The 18,985-nt window shown below is 42.2% G+C and overlaps 1 protein-coding gene across 1 annotated transcript in view; it reads left to right on the top strand.

Moving 5' to 3' along the window:
- Nucleotides 1-18,985, top strand: part of Cfap54 (cilia and flagella associated protein 54) — a 339,812-nt gene that overhangs the window by 98,449 nt on the left and 222,378 nt on the right. Inside the window, exons 23-27 of the mRNA XM_060377920.1 lie at nucleotides 1,164-1,340; nucleotides 6,518-6,610; nucleotides 6,818-7,003; nucleotides 14,681-14,817; nucleotides 18,685-18,832. Of these exons, the coding sequence (XP_060233903.1) occupies nucleotides 1,164-1,340; nucleotides 6,518-6,610; nucleotides 6,818-7,003; nucleotides 14,681-14,817; nucleotides 18,685-18,832 (741 nt within the window). The remainder of the gene's footprint in view (nucleotides 1-1,163; nucleotides 1,341-6,517; nucleotides 6,611-6,817; nucleotides 7,004-14,680; nucleotides 14,818-18,684; nucleotides 18,833-18,985) is intronic.

The raw sequence follows: 18,985 nt of genomic DNA, 5'->3' as shown, positions 1-18,985 counted from the left end.
AACGATAGCTCTCCATCTCTTTTGGGGCTTCATCGCAAATTCCTTTATTTGTTTTTGTTTTATTTGTTTTTGAGACAGGGTTTCTCTGTGAAGCCTTGTTTGTCCTGGATTCACTTTGTAGACCAGGCTGACTTCGAACTCGTAGAGATCCACCTGCCTCTGCCTCCTTGAGTACTGGGATTAAAGGCATGTGCCACCACGCCTGGCTCCTTCAGTGTTTTATTAGGAGCACCGAGAGTGGTCTTTTAGTACTTTATTAACTAAACTTAATATTTTAATGATGCCAATTATTCCTAGTTTATTGAGTTTTTGAAAATTAGTAGGTATTTAGGATGTTCAAATACGTTTAAAATAGTTATGGTTTTGTTTTATGTGTATGAGCGTTTTATGAATACAAGTATGTGCGCCATGTGTATGCCTGGTGCACGCAGGGCCCAGAGAGGACTTGGGATCCCCTGGACTGGGATTAGAGGAGGTTGTACATCGGTATTAGGAGCAAACCCGGGTCTTCAGCCAAACTGTCTTTCTACCCTGTTCAAACATCTTTAAAAGTAAAGCCAAATGTGTTCGGTTCACCTGTGATTACTTTAACTAGCATTGTTAGTATTATTAGGACATCTACACATCTCTGCAGGTGCAGCTCGTCTGACTTTAAATAGTGTTTAGTGTTGAGAGTGAGGTATTGTCTCTAATATATACCTGCTTGAAATAATGATTGCTTCTCCTTGAGAATTACAGAATTAACATTTTTGTCCATTCTAACTTCATCTTGATGATCTAAACTCTCAAGGACACCCCTTTCACATATTATATGTATCAATAGTCATATTTCTTGAGAGTCACATTGCAAGTTATGTTAAGGGTAGGCTTGTGGCTTATCAGTGTAAATACAGGTGTGTCTGTTATGAACTTCCAAAGCCTAATAAAGTATAATGGTCGTAACCATCACATTAGACACATGCATCTGTCTCCTTTGATGAGGCTTGTTTAATGGCCTTTTTCTAGTCCTGCAAAACCAGCCAGTGAGACATTGACATGTATATGCCTATGGGGTTCAGAAAATGGCATCTAGAAAGAGAGCATTTACCACAAGAGAATTCTACACATACAAAGGAGGCTCCAGCTACTGAAATGTATTTTTCTATTTTCACACTTCGTTACAGGAAGCGTATGCCTTAATTGAGAAGATAGAAGCAGAACAAAATGCCCTCTATTCCTATCAGAAGTACTTGGTGAGCCCGAAAACAAAGAAGAGCCGAGTCCCTCCCCCGCCCATCCTGCTGGCTCGGACTTACTGCTCTGTAACTCTGAAGCCCGCTCCGTTCACTTCAAATGTTAAGGTACGGTGCCCTCCTGAGTGCTGCATCATGCCATCAACAGAAATGCTTTTATGACTGCAGCGACTCCTATTCTTATTGCTTCCAGGACGCCCATAGTCTTATTTGTAAGCACCAAACATTAGATTCGCATTTGCACTTCTTATCTACCCTTAATTTATTCATGATATTTCCCCCTTTATGAATTGTCCTCTAAAGCTATCTCAAACACTTGGGAAGGAGAAACAATAGAAAAAATACTTCCCTCTGTGTGTCTCTGGCACAGTGGCTGAAGTAGAATCAGACATTGGAAGAAGGCAGCTCCTTTGAGAGCCAGCGTTGGAGACAAAGCAGCAGGACATAGGAATTTGAAGGTCATGGGTCTAGAGATTCTGTGTAAATCTCCCTCAAGTCACCATGGAAATAAGTGACAATCCAAATGTCTCTCCAAACACAAATCTTTATGCATTTATTAGGATGAGCCTCTTCTGCCATCCCTGAGTCCCTGAACTCAGCCTAAATGGGAATAACTCTTGGGATTTCATTTTCTAACAAGAAATCAGCTCCGGCTAGTTTCTATTTTAAATATTACTTTTTCCTCTTTTAGGTACCCTTTGATGTTGTGCCACAATACATTCCTATCTTTGATTATCTTTAGGGCATTTTGTGCTCAGAGACTTTGAAGTCAAGAGTATGTAAGTTTAAAATTCCAGCTCCCCTACTTACTGGCAGTACAGCTTCAGAAAAGCCAAATACAGTTTGAAGATCTCTTTTCATTTGTAAAGCATGTTCATCCTGAAAAGAGGTGGAGTTGGGGCAGGAGAAGTATGTAGTTAGCAGGGACCTCACCTGGCCCCCATAATGCCCTTACTCTGCCCCCCCGGAACCACACAAACTCGGTGTGGCGCGGCGTACCTTTAATGTCAGCACTTTGGAGGTGGAGGCAGAAAGATCAGTCCATGGCCATCCCTGGCTGCACACCAACTTCAAGACCAGCATGAGACCCTGTTTAAGAAAGAAACTGAACTAAGATATAACATTATCTACATATTAGCTGATGGCTTTCTACTACTTTTATTAAGCACACGTAATAGAAGTTATCAAAATAATTACTGGAGTTATGGTTGCATTACTTTGTGTATTTTTTAATTCTATACAGTGAGCTTTTCCCCCCTTGAATGTCAGCTGTCAAGTTCTGTGTGAATTAACAGGCCCAAAGTGAAACATGGATGAAGTGTATCTCATTCTTGAGTGACTGCAGATGGACAGGGCTGGACTTTCTTGAGAACGCTTATCCATTACACGTTGTTTTGTTCTTTGAAATTGTGGGAGTAGCATGATCAAACCTTTGGCAGAGTACAGGGAATCATAAGAAAGAAGGGGAGTTAGTCTGATGGGGAAAGGATAGGAGCTCCACAAGGACCAAATATATCTGGGCACAGGGTCTTTTCTGAGACTGACATTCAACCAAGGACCATGTATGGATATAACCTAGAACCTCCACTCAGATGTAGCCTGTGGTAGCTCAGTAACCAATTGGTTTCCCAAAGTGAGGGGAACAAGGACTATTTCTAACAGGAACTCAATGACTGGCTCTTTGGTCTCCCCACCCCCAAGGGAGAAGCAGTCCTGTTAGGCCACAGAGGAGGGCTTTGCAGCCAGTCCTGAAGATACCTGATAAAACAGGATCAGATGAATGGGGAGGAGGTCCCCCCTATCAGTGGACTTGGAAAGGGGCACGGTGGAGATGAGGGAGGGAGGGACTGGGAGGGAATGAGGGATCGGGACACGGCTGGGATACAGAGTTAATAAAATGTAACTGATAAAAAAAATAAAAAATAAAAATAAAAAAAATAAAATAAAATAAAATAACAACAAAAAAAAGAAATTGTGGGAGTAGGAATAGAATTTATTTTGCACATAAGTGTGCTGCTGGGAGAGCATCATTAGCATTGGAGGTTTTAGACATCTGTGCTGAGAGTAGGCCTCCCTGGTATTAGAAGACTAGTTCAGAATGAGGGAAGTTAGCATTTGTTTTCAAATATTTTGGTTTAACCCAAACATTAATTTTTCTGTATTACTATTTAGCGGCAGCTTTCTTTATGTTGCTTGAACACAGGAAGACATTTGCACCTCATATTTGAACCATGGCTCTAGTGCTTTTTAATGGCTCGTGCACAGTAACATTTTCGTACATTACTCTTCAGGAGAGCTGGTTCAGGAAGGCTTGCCCTCTGCTTCCTCTTTGTCACCACTAGGTGGTACTGTGGGCTTATGTAAGTTTTCTGGTTTGCTGGTTTGGCCATCTTTTGTCTCAGTGAAGCCTCCTAAGACATCGCTTCATTAAAATCTGTCTCTATAGTTGCAAATGCTAATGTTACTTACATTGTCTATAAAATCTTATTTCCAAAGTTAGTGATTTGTTCACACCATCTCCATTCTTATGTAAATTCTAATTACACATTGCTCCTTTGTGTTACACAAACTAGGAGCAAAATAAAAATATAAAATTGGCTTGTAAAAATGCTTTTAGAGAGAATTTGCTCTGTAGATTCTGCTTTGTCTGGTGTAATTAAGAGCAGTAACAATCTGTCCCACCACACAGTCCACCTCCCCCCCAGCCCCACCATGGAAACTGTACTCCTTTTGTATGGATGATCAAGAGATGTTAAGTCCATTATTTTTGTGTTTGTGTTTTGTTGTGTTTCCGAGATTCACTGGACTTTTACTCTGGTCTTCCAGCCTCCAGTTTCTCAGCATTCTCTCTCCTCTCTCTTCCCCTGTTTCTGCATTTCTGCTCATGTTGGCTAGGACTCTTAATTGGTCATATATATCATAAGCACCTGAGAAGTTTTCTTTGGAAGCACAAAGGGTCAGGCACTTGTCCCAGAAAGCCTCATCCGATGAAGCCAGGAAGCCTTGGGTGGTTTGGCTATAGGTGGTTTTATACAAACGATTCTTAAAAGAAAGGAACCTGGAGTGGACTCCGTGCTGAGACCCCGCATGCAGGCTAGCTCCCGGTTCGTGCTTCGGTGAGTCCTCCTCGGGCTTCCACAGATACTTGCGCTGTAACTGCTGCACGTGTCTTACTCTCCTTCTCTTCCATTCCTTGTTGTTCTCATCATATGTATGTGCCCCATGAAAATCTTTCAAATGGTGATCTCCATTGCCATCTAGTCAGATCTTGTGTCCCTCAAGATGAAGCTGTCTTTGCCATCAACTTTTGTGTCTGTCTGCTCTGAGTCAGAATGATTTAGCCTTTCTGCATCTCGGTTTCCCATGACAATAGCAACTCCATCTCAAAGGAATGTGGTGACTATTAGCCACCTGATCTTTTGACAAAGATGCCTAAAACATCCACTGGAGAGGAGACAGTCTCTTCAGCAAATTGTGCCTGCAGAACTGGGTGTCCACATGTAGGAGGATGAGACCAGAGTTTTATCTCTTGTAAAAAAATCAATTCAAAATAGGTCAAAGACATTAATATGAGATGTGAAACCCTGGGCATACTGGGGGAAAACACCTCAAGATACAGGAACAGGTTGTATCTGAAGAGGACTTTGTGAAAAGGACTAGGATAGCTCAGATAAAAAGCAGGATTTGACAAATGGGATTGCATGAAATTAAAAAGTTCTGTATAGTGAAGGGGGCCGTTCATTGATGAGGGAGTTTAGAGAATGGGAGAAAAGTCCTTGCTAGCCGTCTCACTGACAGAGGCTTTATTTAGATTATGGAAAGGACTTAGAAGACTAAGTTTGGGGCTGGAGAGATAGCTCAGCATTTAAGAGCACTTACTGCCTCTTGCGGAGGACCCAGACTTGGTTCCCAGCACCCCCATCAGGTGGCTCATAAATGTCACTCTCAAAATGGACAACAGTTCTCAAAAGATGAACTGAAAGTGGCCAATGATCATATGAGAAATATTCACTATCTTTAGCCACTAGGACAAGCCACCCAAAGCAACACTGAGATCCCGGCTCATTAAGAAAACACAGAACAACAGATGTAGGTGAGGAAGCAGGAGAGGAGAGTGTTTACGAAGTGCTGGCGGAAGTAAAATTAGTTCTCAGTCCTCCCCATGGTGGAAATTGTGGTGGAAACAAAAATTTAGCTACCTGGTGATCAAGTTCCATCCCTCCTGGATTTGTACCAGTAGGATATGACAGAGATGCTTACACACCTGTGTTTCCCTCCATCTTCACAATAGCTAAGTTATAGAACCTGTCAACAGATGAATGGATGAAGAAAAGGCGAATATATACACAATGAAGTTTCATTCAGCCATAAAAAGAATGAATTACGTTGTTCTTTAGGAAAAGGGTGGAGATCTATTATAGTAAGCAAAATAAATCACTCAAACAGACAAACATTGCATGTTTCGATCATTTTCAAACTGCAGCTTTATGTAGATGTACTAAGTTGTGCATGTATATAGGACATGGAAGCAGAGAGGGAGACTGGGGGACTGAATGAGAACAGCAGGGGTAGAGAGGGACGATGAACATGGTCAGAATACTTGGTCTATTTGTATGAAAATGTCTTCATGAGATGCATCAGTATGCAGAATGAATATATGCCAGTGAAAAGGAAAGTTCATGCCAGTTTACCAATGTTAGCTAGCACAAAGGCCTGCTCAGTTAATAGTCATTAGAGTAGGCAATAATGAGGGCCTGGGAGTGGCTCAGTGGGGAAAAGTGCTTGCCAAGCAAGCATAAGGCCCTGGGTTCAAATTCCCCGAACCCGTATACAAGCCAGACACACAGTATGGGAGGTTTTTAATACCACTGTTCCTATGTGGAGCAGGAAGGATGAGAAAGGAGAATTTCTGAAGGCTGGTGGGCCAGCTAGACTGTTGTTTTTGTGTGGGAAAAACAATGATGGTCCTATCTCCAACAAGGTAGAAGGTAAGGACTGACAACTGAGATTTTGTTTAACTTCAACACACACACACACACACATACACACACACACAGAGAAATTGTAGGTAATATTTACATGTTGGTTGTCTCAGGTAAGCAGGCCCCACATTTGTTGTTACTCTGTAAAGATAACACATGTGCACATAAGCTTAGGTTTCATAGCTTAACCAAGGAGTTCCCACTCCTTTGGGAAGATTATTGGTTTTGCTGCACCCAGACAGAGAAGATCGAGTGCTGTTAAGCACACCGCAGGTGACAGCTGGCTGCCTCTCTCCCCTCCAGGTGTCCTGGTACTGCATACTGGGCTGCAAAGCAGAAGGGAGCTATGGAAAAGTCAGACTAAACAACGATCACCTCCCAAACTCAGGAGAAGCGGTATGCCACCCTCTCCGTCAGGAGACCTTATTAACCACCATGAAGAGTGTGTCCCCCTAGAGGTCATTACAGCAGTGGATCGACACTAATTCCAACCCGAGTCGCAACGAAGATCCAACAGCGAAGGAGCAGGGTTTACCCAATCATGTTTTCATAGTCACACTGCCTTCATTTTCTGAGTAAGAGCTGAAATGTTTCTGTTCACAGATACCAGCCGACGGCAAAAGCCTCTTTGAAATTAAAGGTTTGGAAACTAATGAAAAATATATATTTGCGGTTGCTGCTTATTCCTCCAATGGTAAACTCGTTGGTGACGCAGTTGGGGAGACAACAAAACCAATTCTCATTTACCCGCCTCTCTCTGCTGTTACAGTTCGGATGTACCTGACACAGGTAGAAAAGATGGCTGCTATTTTTCTACCTTTTTGTTTTTGTTTGTTAAGCATTTGCTCAGTAATTTCCAATGGAAGAGAAATCACAGTAGACATTCCACAGCGCCTGTGGTACATATTTTCCATGATTGCTGCTTACTTCATAAAACACGAATTGTTGCTTCCCCTATTAGTGTATTTGCCTTCTTATAGAACATTTCCCCCCAGGAGTACAAATGTAATTTTAGACGTCTTGGGAAACACTGCAATGCATATAAATAAACGTTATCTGCTACTACCCTGAGTAGCAGATCTTACCCTGGGGCAGTGTTGTCAATGTCTGGTGACATTTCTGGTTGTCACAGCCTAGTGGGATGCTACTGGCATCTAGTGAGTAGAGGTAAGGGATGCTGAGAAAGCAGCATACAGTGTGACAGGGACCACCATCTGCGACACAGAAGTACCCAGTACATGCTGGGGATGTAGCTCAGTAGTAATATAATACTAGCCCAGCATGCATAGGGCTCTGGGTTCAGTCACGAACACTGTAAAAAAAAAATCCAATACAACTTGTCAGTAGCAGCAGCAAGAGAAACCCACACCCAGAGACTGCTCTTTATTTTGTGCATCTATTTATTTACCTTTTGGAATCTTATCTATTTGTCTGTCTGTCTATCTATAGATCTATCTGTCTGTCTATCTCTCTCTCTCTCTCTCTCTCTCTCTATCTATCTATCTATCTACCTACCTACCTACCATCTATCTCTATCTAATCTATCAACTACCTATATATCTATCAATCTATATCATCTATCATGCAATTATATATAACTATGCAATGTACATACACTCATATGTATACTATTTTAACTATACACACTGTCTTACATGATATTTTACTTAATAATTTTTATTTTTTATTGCATTAGAAAATTTCCTATGAAGAACTTTTTAGTGATCCCATTTTTATTGAGTTGTTAATTTAAAAATATTAAAATATAATTACATAATCCCTCCTTTCCCTTTCCTTCTTCCAACCCTTCCCATTCTCTTCCCCCACCTTGAAGAATTCATGTTTTTGTTTTTGTTTTTAATACTGTATTGAACCTTACAGACATATAGTCTCCTTAGCAATTCCTTTTGCTGGACTGAAAGTATTTAGAGACTGTCAGTATATTGTTACTATAAAAATCTAAAATACACATAACTGCATATAAATCTTTAACTATACCCTGACTGCTTTTAGAGGATAAATCCATAGAAAGGAACTTATCAGGTCAATAGATACAGGCAAAACAAAGTTCAGATTCAAGCTCCTCACAGTACCATGTGGTACTGAGCAAGTGATTGTTATCAGTGAAGTGAGAACAGTGGTAGATGTTCATAGATCTTAGGAATGTCAATGGAATTATGTATGTCAAATGTTTAACCGTAGCATTTATCTCACAGTACACACTGAATATTATTGTTAGTTATAAATGCACTCATGATTGACCTTCTTGCTTGAAAAAGCTGTTGTCTGACTGAAGACGTGTCACCCATGAACAGGACACCAGAGTGACTCATTGACTTAGGTCTGAAGTATCTAATTTAAAGCCTATTTAAAGCCCATTGTTGGCTGTAGAGTGGATGGCTTTCTAAATTTTATCATATTTCTATTGTACTGTGCTATTTTTCTTTTAATAGTTGATTGGTATTATAAGCTTAGATGTGGCATTTTATATGATCATATTTTTCATAGAAAATTAAATCGAGAGAATTGCTGGAATTTGTCAAGCATTGGTGCAGCATGTCACACTGGCTCATGGTTTTCTGGTATTTTGATTTCTTTAGAACTTAATATATTCTCTAATTTGCAGCCATGGAGTTATTGTGGGGTGCTGAATATTTCATCAAGACTTAATTTTTCTCCCAGGAGTGGTTTGACTCTTGGGTTCCATTTGGCAGAACTTTCATTCAAAGTTAATAAAATGAAGTTCAGGCCATACTGCTGGGATAATGAGGAGTGCCGTGAAGCCATGACCTGTGTCTCTTTATTGACACTGTATTTGGAGTTCTCTAGGTCACTCCAGATGGCTGATGGGCAATCTCCCATAATGCCAAGTGGTTAAAGCAGAAATCTCTCACTTATTAAATCCCCTTAATTCTTAAATTCAAGGATTAAGTTTTTATATATTCTAGGTTAATATAAACCTTTCTTTTAAAAGTATAATCCAGTTTTCATAATAGTGGTTGAGTTTCTAAGTTTCAGGACAATCCTGTTTATTAAAATGCTTTATCATAAGTATTATGTAGAAAAGATGAGCTATTTCCCCAAATGCTTCTGTTTAGCATGGCCTTGGGGGGAGTTTAGGCTGTACTTTTGCTCCACATTATTCTATAAACGTTAATAAAGTCAGGTGAGTCTTTAGCAGGTCCTCTATCGCTAGTAGCTTAGTCCTTTAGAATTATATTGTTTCTGTGACCATTCCCGTAATTTTGGCCTCCTTTCTGTTTAATATTTTTAAAGCAGGGAATAGCTAAAGAATATATTATAAAATATAGAAAACTAGAAATCTGTGAGTGGGTCCTAATTTTGACATTAGAGATTATGATTTTAGTCCAAGTATTTTATTTTGTTTTTCCTACTTGTGATACACACGGCCAAGTTATATGGCTCCCAGCCGCAGCCTTACCGCCAGCTCATTGAACAACAGGAATGGGCATTTTGTGCTATGGAAATGGTAAATATCAATTATTAAGGTATGGAAGAAGCTGCAACAACAAAGGATTCACCAGGTCTTCCCCCCATCTCTTTGCTGCTGGTGGACGCAGCCTGCCTCTGGATGTTCGCTCTTGAGCGCATGCTTCTGTGAACATACAGACACCTCTTTGGCATGCTGGCGTCAGCTTTTGGGTGTCTATTGAGTAATGGGGCTGCTGTATTTGTTCTCTGTTCTGTTTAGTCTCTCTATAGTGTTTAAAATTTCTACAGTGTTTTCCAAACTAGCAACGGCAACAGCAATGTAGGAGGGCTTCCCCGTCTCCCTGTCTCTGCAACACTCCCTGCCTTCCATCTTTTTGATAATGGACCATCTGGGAGGTGAGAGGTGATAGCTCATGTGGCGATCATACACATTACTCTGATGAAGTGTACACAGTGGAATATTCTTCAGCCTTAAACACCAGCAAAGTCTATGGACAGGCCTGGAGGACATGAAGGGACTAAGCCAGAAGCCAGTCACAAAAAGACAAATGTATGATGTCTGGTTCTAAAATAAAGTCCAGTTCTTGGAAGTAGAGACTAGAATGGTGGTTACTGAGGTCAGGGTCAAGGGAAAGGAGGGACACTATTCAACAGGCATTTAAATTACAGGTAGGCAGGAGAGAGTTTTAATGCTAAAGTCATTATATCTGAATAATACTTGAATGTCTTAAAAACTAGAAGAAATGATTTTAATGCCACCACCACAAAGAAATGTACAGTGCAAATTGGTCATTCTGGAATGACCAAAAACATCACTGTCTCTATTACACACAGACACAGACACAGACACAGACACAGACACAGACACAGACACAGACACAGACACAGACACAGACACAGACACAGACACAGACACAGACACACACACAGACACACACACACACACACACACACACACACACACACACTCAAATACTATTTTTCCACTTGAAAAAACTCTGACAGTAACTCTATGTGATGGAATGAGTATTTTCATTTGATAGTTAAGGAAACAGATGCACGGAACCCCACTGTATTCTAGGGAGGATGCCTGAGGCAGCTTCAGCAACACCCCAAAAGTTTCTTAGGTAGAAGATGGATAGGTCTGACTGTTGGATCAGCTCATGTCTTTTTGCAACTCTGTTCAGATTCCGTGAGTTCAAGTGTTGGACATGCTGTGTTCCCACTGTGTGAGAGCGCAGCATCACTGTGGGGCCACACCTGCACCCCCACATCATTCTCTGTCAGTTTTCTCTTGCCTCTACCCAGCCTGGTGTGTCAGCAGGTCCTCCTGGTGAGACGCAGCGGACTCGCAGGATGGAACATGAGAACATTGTCACACTCTCAAGAGGGACAGTAGTGAGGGAAGTGTTGCTCTTGCGTGTTCCCATTTCAGAGATGGAGTCACTAGAACCCACTGATGTGTAAAGGTTTCCTTCTGCCCAGGAGTTTAAATTTGAAAGAAGGAACTATGGGTGATTTAGTTAGCAGTCGCTATCCACTCGGAAGGGTCTAGAATTGGCTGTAAAGAGTCTCACTGGGCAGTTGTCTTTATCAGCTTGGTCTGGGGATGTGTTTGTGGGGGCTTGTTTTAATTGTCTTAATTGCTGTAGGAGGGATCAGCCCACTGTGATTGTGCTGCGGCCTGGGCAGGTGATCCTGGGCTGTATAGAGGGTGCCAGCTAGGAGCGTTCCTCCATGCTTTCTGCTTTGAGTTCTGACTTCCCTCAAGAGTGACTGTGTAACCTGGAGATGTAAACTGAAAGTAGCTCTTTGTTTTTATCACAGCAACAAGCAAGGAAGCCAGAGCAATACGTAAAAAATTAAGTATTTTCTCTTAAAAAACCTTCTGTTCCTTTCCCTCTCATCTTCTGACTGTCACCACTCTCCTTGCTCATCTATTTATTGATGAACTGTTGACAGTTTTGCATCAGGCTCCATGCTAAATGTCATCTCTCTTCTGTATGAAATGTCTTTTTTACTTATCTAGATCGTCACCACCATCTGGCCGCGTGCAGATAGTTTTACTTACTGTTTCAGCTAGGATCCTGATTGTACACTAGGGAGCCAGCCTGGCTCAGGTAAGGCAGGCATGAGCTGTGGAAGGCTGTGGGGTCAAGGCAAGGCTACTCTTTTATACCTTTGATTCTCTCTGTACGTCTATGTTGTTTTACTCTCTGTAAAGATGGGCTCTCTTTACTTGTTTAGTTTTGAAAGGAAAATGGCAGTCCCTGAATTTTATATATTCCTTAATTCTAGCCATCCAGGCCAGAAAGTCCTTAAATTTGAATCCAGGTTTTTGAGAGAGGGTCTGATTGGTTCATTCAATTCAGGAGAGTGTGAAGAGGATGAGTGGGAAGGGACACATATCTAGAGCGCACAGGAAGAACAAAAGGTAATGGCGGTATTCAGTGGGACGATCAGGGAGAGCAAGATGAGAGCGAGATGAGAGTGAGATCTGAGGAGAGGCCCGAGGGAAGTGAGGCAGCGATTCTCCAGGGGAGAGCATGTTGAAGAAGGAACAGCTGGAGCAGAAGCCTGAAGATGTGGGGCAGTGGCAGGCTTTTGCCTTGCCTGAAATGGGTGCTCCTGGGTGGCCTTGATTCAGACTTCGTCACAGGAGACTTGTATTTTCAGAGGTTCAGCTGGTTAAGCTGGGAACAGACACGGAGAGCAGGAAAGAAGCATTCTTCTCCCCTCAATTCTAGTGAGAGGTGGAAGGGGCTTGCCAGTGGCGACAGGAACCAATGCAGCGAAGGACAGAGCTGACATCATCTGAATTGAGTGTGAGGCTATGCTAGTGTGTTCTTGGGAGCAGGGGAGAACTGAAAGTTGGAAGATAGGTTTGGGGTTTGGGAGAGAGAGATGGATGTGGGAAAGTTTTGAGAACAGCATGTGACAGTTCAAACCACATGTTATCACTAGGAAAACATAGAAAAGAGAAGCCCAAGGAGTCAGCAGACCGAGGTAGAAAAAGCAAGGGAGGAGGAGGGGCCTGGTGAAGGCATCTGGAAGGGAAGGAGGCCATTGAAGCAGGAAGCAAGCCTGGACTGTGGAATTCTGGAGGCTGGATGTGGGTCATTATCAAGGACAAGGTATCTGACGCGGTCCACTGGTGTTTTAGGATGCTTCTTATCATGTCACCGCTTCCCCTCGAAAATTTGCTCTCTCCAGCACCTTTAGGTTAATTTTTGTTGAACACGCAGACATCATGGCACTTCCTGTTAAAAAGCCTATAATGCTTCAAGAGTTCATAACATAATTATTATAATTATAATAATAATAATTATTATTACTGTAATTGGCACATCTTGTTTAGCCGTATTCACTAGTTAAGCCAGTAACATTAGATAAGTCCAACACCTTATTTTTTGGGCAACTGGGGTTTTTGATAACATGATTTTAAAAGAAGGAAGGCTCGGTTGTAGGTTTACCAACCCCTCACATACCCTTTTACTTCCCTTGACCATTTTGGCATCACGTGGTGTTTCGGTGACTGTTGCTGGACCTATTTGGTCACCATAGCAGTGACTCATGCTCACTCAAGGACTGTACTGTATTACTGTTACTGACTGTCTGGCTCCGTGCAGACTTTCAGCTTCTCCACGCTCTGCTTTCCACCTTTTCCCCACAGAGGGGTCTGATTGGGCTGCAAGGAGCAGTGAATGGCATAGGCCCGTGTGTTTAGCGCAATACTTTGCATCTAGAAAATTCTACTTGGTTTCAAGGCCTGACAGAACCTCTATGTCCTATGTGAACTTACTATATGAACTTCCTTCTCACATTGCCTATTCCTTCCAATTCTGATTCATCATTCCAGTCTGTCTGCAGTGTTCTCTGACCGTTTTCCACGTCCTTGTTCCTCTCACAGCCTGTTTAAACTGTACCAGCTGGGACTGTATCCTTGCCTTCAGGTTCAACTCAAGCCTTGCTCTCTCCAATTTTCAAATGTTCACTCTCTAATTCTTAAGATCTCCACAAGAATTGTGCTCTTCTTCAGAGCTTTGCTGTGCTGTTGTGTGGTTTATGTCTTCAGTCACGTGGGTGGTGAGGGCATTCCTGGGCTGACAGGTGCTTGCTCCTCCAGCATTCTGCACAGAGTAGACACTTTCAGGAAAGCTTACTGCTTGGTGAGTTAGGAGGAATCATTTGACAGTTCTAGCCTTGTAAGTTTTTCCCACAAGTGGATTCTGTCCTAATAAAATGTCCCTTCTGTGCTTAATGCAATGAATTTATTTAGGCCTTATCATTTGAAGCAGTGTGGAAGTCATTTGCTGAAGGTTCGTGTTATGTATGTATTTAAATAGAGGAAGTTTTAGAAATTCCCTTAAATATATTCTATCAGAGGAAGGTCAGTTGGCGATAATTTTTTTTTTCTATTGAGCTTTTAAACCTTACAAGTGAAATTATTTTTCCCAACACTGGAGCTGTTAAACTTAAAAGATATGGACTCTTGGAGAGCATTTCTGTTTTATTCTATACTCTTTTCAGCTGCCAGCTCTTTGTTGCACAAAAGCTCTGAAAGTGTCAGTCAGAACCAGGGAAGAATGAAATCTATTTCACATATCAGGTTGGGGAAATCTGATTGTTTCTCTTGGAGCAGATTGTTCATTATAACGGTATCTATAATAAATGGGGAGAGCCGCTGAGATGGATGGGAATGAAATTAATTTGGCTCAGATGCGATCTTTGTTTTGCTTATGAGGATTTGAAACATCCTTACAGAGTTTCAGGTTTCCATGCAATTTAGAAATAAAAGAGATTTCAAAATGTGTCTGCCCCCGCTGCCAGTGGCCACCTATGGCCACCCCATTTCCTCACTGTGGCACCATGGAGCAGAATGGCAAATGTGAAATTAATGAGTGGTGGGATATGGCAGAATTCTGTTTGAAATATACATGTTCCAAGTGAAAGACACCTTGAGACAATTGTTATTATTATTATTAATTATTATTATTATTATTTTGGTTACAGGTCGCCTATCAGATTGGTAACTATGAGTTGGCTAAGAAAGTGTTCTCACAAGTCTGGGATTATTTTGTTGCTCCTCCACCTCAGGATGATCAGTCGGTTGTCTGTCTAAGCAACATCATGACAATAACACAGAGAAGGTAATTAGAAATGTTCCATGAAAGCCCAAATTCGTGTTTTCATCTTCAAATCAAGATAGCCCATGTAAAAGTATATTTAACTAGAATTATAAAGTGCATATCTTCCAAGGTCTTGGAGTCGTTGTTAGATACATCCTTTCTAGAGTCAGGAAAACAGTGTGGCAGATGGACAAAGGCTTTGGAGTAAAACTGTCAAGTGGTAGCAGCTAGAGCAGAAAACATGAGCACTCACTGGGGATGCTTGAACCTGAGCAGGGAGGGGGTGTGGTTAAGGTAAGGGCTTGATGTGTGGACTGTGATCATGAGGGGTTTCTCCTTTGCTCCAGAAAGGCTCCCAGGATTAGACTCTCATCAGTTGCCAATATGCCACTAGAAGCCAAAGAAAACGGCTGACTAGCTTTAGACTTTTCTGGCATTTTTCCTTAAAGGAGTAGGACTTCAGGACAGTTTCAGAACAGAGCATTTCGGGCTGGTGTTTCAAGCTATGCCTACAACTTGAAAAAAAAAATAAAACCAAACAAACCTCTCCTGCTTATTAATGCCTGAAAGATATAAACCTTTGCCCCTCATAGATCGTGAACTTAAAAATATAAATGATAGGCAAAGTAGGGTGTTGGTGATACTTATTTATACTAAAAGCTTAATTCCATTTCAATTAAACAAATATGGACTTAACATTTGCTCTATGCAAGGATTGTGGGTGCTATGGGAGAAAGATTTGAGGGGCATTTTAAGAGAAGAAAGAGATAAGAGTTAGGTTTTGTGTGAACTGCAGTATAGAAGAGGAAGCGACCGGGCTTCCCAGTGTTAACCAGCTGGAGAGTCTGTGGCATTTACTAAGGGAAATGGAGTGTGTGTGGAAGAAGATAATGAGTGGGGTTGGGGATAGTTTTCCTTTGCTTTTGCTTTTCCAGCAGGATGCTTTTGTAGGTCAGGAGATGATAGCAGATGTTTTGTTTAGTGCTGACATTCAGGAGACAGTCAACGCTAGAGGTGGCAATTTGGAAATTGTCTGTGGAGGTCACCACTGAAATCTTGAAAAGGTGGTTGTCTTCAACTAGGGAATGATGGCTGAACTTTAGCAAGAAATAGACAATCCTGGTATAGAGCACTGGGGCTGCTTTCATTAAAGGGGCAGGTGTAAGAAATGGAGCCAGGAGAGGTTTTTGAAGGGGAGCTATCCAGGAGATGAGGAGCCTGGGAGATGCCTTGCTGAGGGACATGGGCATCCCCCGGGGGACTGGCCTGTGCTAGCCCATGCAAGTGCCATGTCAGGCTCAAGGAAATCCTGTAGAAAGGCTGAGCAGGCTAGGAATCAGGAGATAGTTAAGAGTTGGCAATTCGGAGGCCACCAGTGAATTCCAGAGAGCGACTTCTATGATACCACAAACCAGAAATGATTTCGTGAATAATGAAATGGAAACCGATAAACAAGGGAAGACCATTCATGGGCGGAGAGAAAAGAGAAAATAGAAGCAGGAAGAGGCTTGAAAGTCAGGCTCCCAGAAAGGCTTTTGGACTCCAGAGGGAAGGGAGCCAGTGTAGAGGGAGAGGTTGAAGATACAAGCGAATGCGGGTGACATTAGTATGGCCCACGGAGCTGGCAGAATGTTCTTTGGAGCCATATGCACAGAGGGGCTCCCAGGAAGAGCTGACGTGCCCCCGAGCAGCACTGATGTTGTAGCTGATGCAGAACTTTGTGGTAAAGCCCAGTTCTTGATGGCTCAGAGTCCGCTCGATCCACGTTTGTCTCCCAGGACACACTCCTAAGAGAGAGTCTGGCACACAGTAGGGCTTTAAGTGTGTGCTATTTTGAAAAGGTGAAGGAAAAAAAATAAACAAGTGAACAAGCACTTGGTGTTGTGACAAGCTAGAAAAATTAGACAGTGATGTGCTTACAGGGTGATGTGATGGTAGAAGAGGAGGCAGAGACTAAGGTTCTGGGAATCTCACTATTGAAGATACTTAACTGGACTCTGGGCTGTGCAGGGAATGTAATGGAGCCAGAAAGTGATAGGTAGGATGAAGGCATGTGTCACGGTACTGAGGGCCATTGTGAGGCCAACAAGAAAGTACAGTGTGCATTGCTGGGTGGGGCAAGAGAAGAGAACTAACCTTCCCCTGCCCCCAGTAAGGAAGTCCAGAGTTCAACATGGGGGGATCAACTTCAAGTGTGAATTACTGATGTCAGGTTCTTTCCTGGTGTAAGGAGGCTCAGAGAGCGGATGGACCTAAAGCTTGAGTGTGAAGGTTTATTATCAATTAGGCCTTAGGGCATGTGTATATTGGAAACAAAAGAGAACCCACATATTTCAAAGCTCTGCTGACCTTTGGCTCTGTGGACTGCAATTTAGAAAAGGCAATAAATTTGTGCATCCATTCCTCCACTGAGGGGCATCTGGGCTGTTTCCAGCTTCTGGCTATTACAAATAAGGCTGCTACAAAAATGGTTGAGCAAATGTCCTTATTGTGTACTTGAAACTCTTTTGGGTATATGCCTAGGAGAGGTATAGCTAGATCTTGAGGAAGCACTATTCCTAGTTGTCTGGGAAAGCACCAAATTGTGGTATATCTACACAATGGAATATTACTCAGCAATAAAAACCAAGGAAATCATGAAATTTGTAGGTAAATGGTGGTATCTGGAAAAGATCATCCTGAGTGAGCTATCCCAGAAGCAGACATACGCACACGGCATATAGTCACTCATATAGACATATAATATAGGATAAACCTAATAAAATCTGTACACCTAAAGAAACTAATCAAGAGGGAGGACTTTTGCTAAAATGCTCAATTCCTATCCAGAAAGGCAAAGAGGATGGACATCAGAAGAAGGAGAAAAGAGGGAACAAATCAGGAGCCTGACACAGAGGACCTCTGAAAGGCTCTGCTCTGCAGACTATCAATGCAGATGCTAAGACTTATGGGCAACCTTTGGGCAGAGTGCAGGGACTCTTAGGAAAGAAGTGGAAAACAGTAAGATCTGGAGAGGACAGGAATTCCACAAGGAGAGCAACAGAACCAAAAAATCTGAGCACAGGGGTCTTTCCTGAGACTGATACTCCAACCAAGGACTCTGCATGGAGAGAACTTAAGACCCCTGCACAGATGTAGCCCATGGCAGTTTGGTATCCAAGTGGGTTCCATTGTAATAGGAACAGGGATTGTCTCTGTCATGAACTGATTGGCCTGATCTTTAATTACCTCCCCCTGAGGGGGAAGCAGCATTATCAGGCCACAGAAAAGGACAATGCAGCCACTCCTGATGAGACCTAATTGACTAGGATCAGAAGGAAGGAAAAGAAGACCTCCCCTATCAGTGGACTTGGAGAGGGGCATACATGCAGAGGGTGGAGGAAGGGAGGGATTGGGACGGGAGGAGGGAGGTAACCACAGGGGTGATACAAAGGGAATAAAATGTAATTAATAAAGAATTAAAATATATTAAAAAAAGAAAAGGCAATCAAAAATAACCAGCGCCATTTCTCGCTGAATTTGCTTAGAATGGTCCTCATCTTCACGAAGCCCATCAGCAGTGCTACCAGGCCTGTTCCCCAACCTGATTTACTATAATTGCATCATGTTGATGGGGCCGAACTGTTTATTTGTAAGAACGAGGAACATTTGCCACCGATTATCTTTATAGACTGGTGGCCTAATCTCGGCTGCTCCACTCTCTCAGTTGTGACTTCCCTTTGGTTTTCATTTAAATGGACACCCGAGAGCAGCTATTCCGTGTGCCACCGTCACTGTCAGGGTAATTGTGTAGATACTGAGAATCGGTGAACCCAAACACATTGAATAGATGTGCTAGTCCAGTCATTGTACAGTACCACACTTAACACCGCTCTTCTTCTTCTGCAGATTTCACGCCAACATTTTGGCAGACACTTCTTCGATCCTCTTATACCTTTTCCTTAGAAATATCTTTGTGATGAGTGACATTAAAATTAAAGAAGAAAATCTCTTCTGTGATAATATTAAAGGCAATGAGATTTTCCCTGCCCAACAAGTGAGTAAATGCCGAACACTGAGACCCTGTGTTTCCTCCATGTTTGCTTCTCTATGCTTCAGGGATGGATTCCTTTGGGGTATGTGTCCTTCCCGGTGAATGGACCAAGAAGACATGGCCTGTAGTTGTCGCAATATTTTATATTCTATGCAG

The sequence above is a fragment of the Meriones unguiculatus genome, chromosome 2 (assembly GCF_030254825.1).
Source record: "Meriones unguiculatus strain TT.TT164.6M chromosome 2, Bangor_MerUng_6.1, whole genome shotgun sequence".
Lineage (NCBI taxonomy): Eukaryota > Metazoa > Chordata > Mammalia > Rodentia > Muridae > Meriones > Meriones unguiculatus.
Note: the sequence above shows the minus strand (reverse complement) of the source record. Positions and strands in the feature narration are given on the sequence as shown.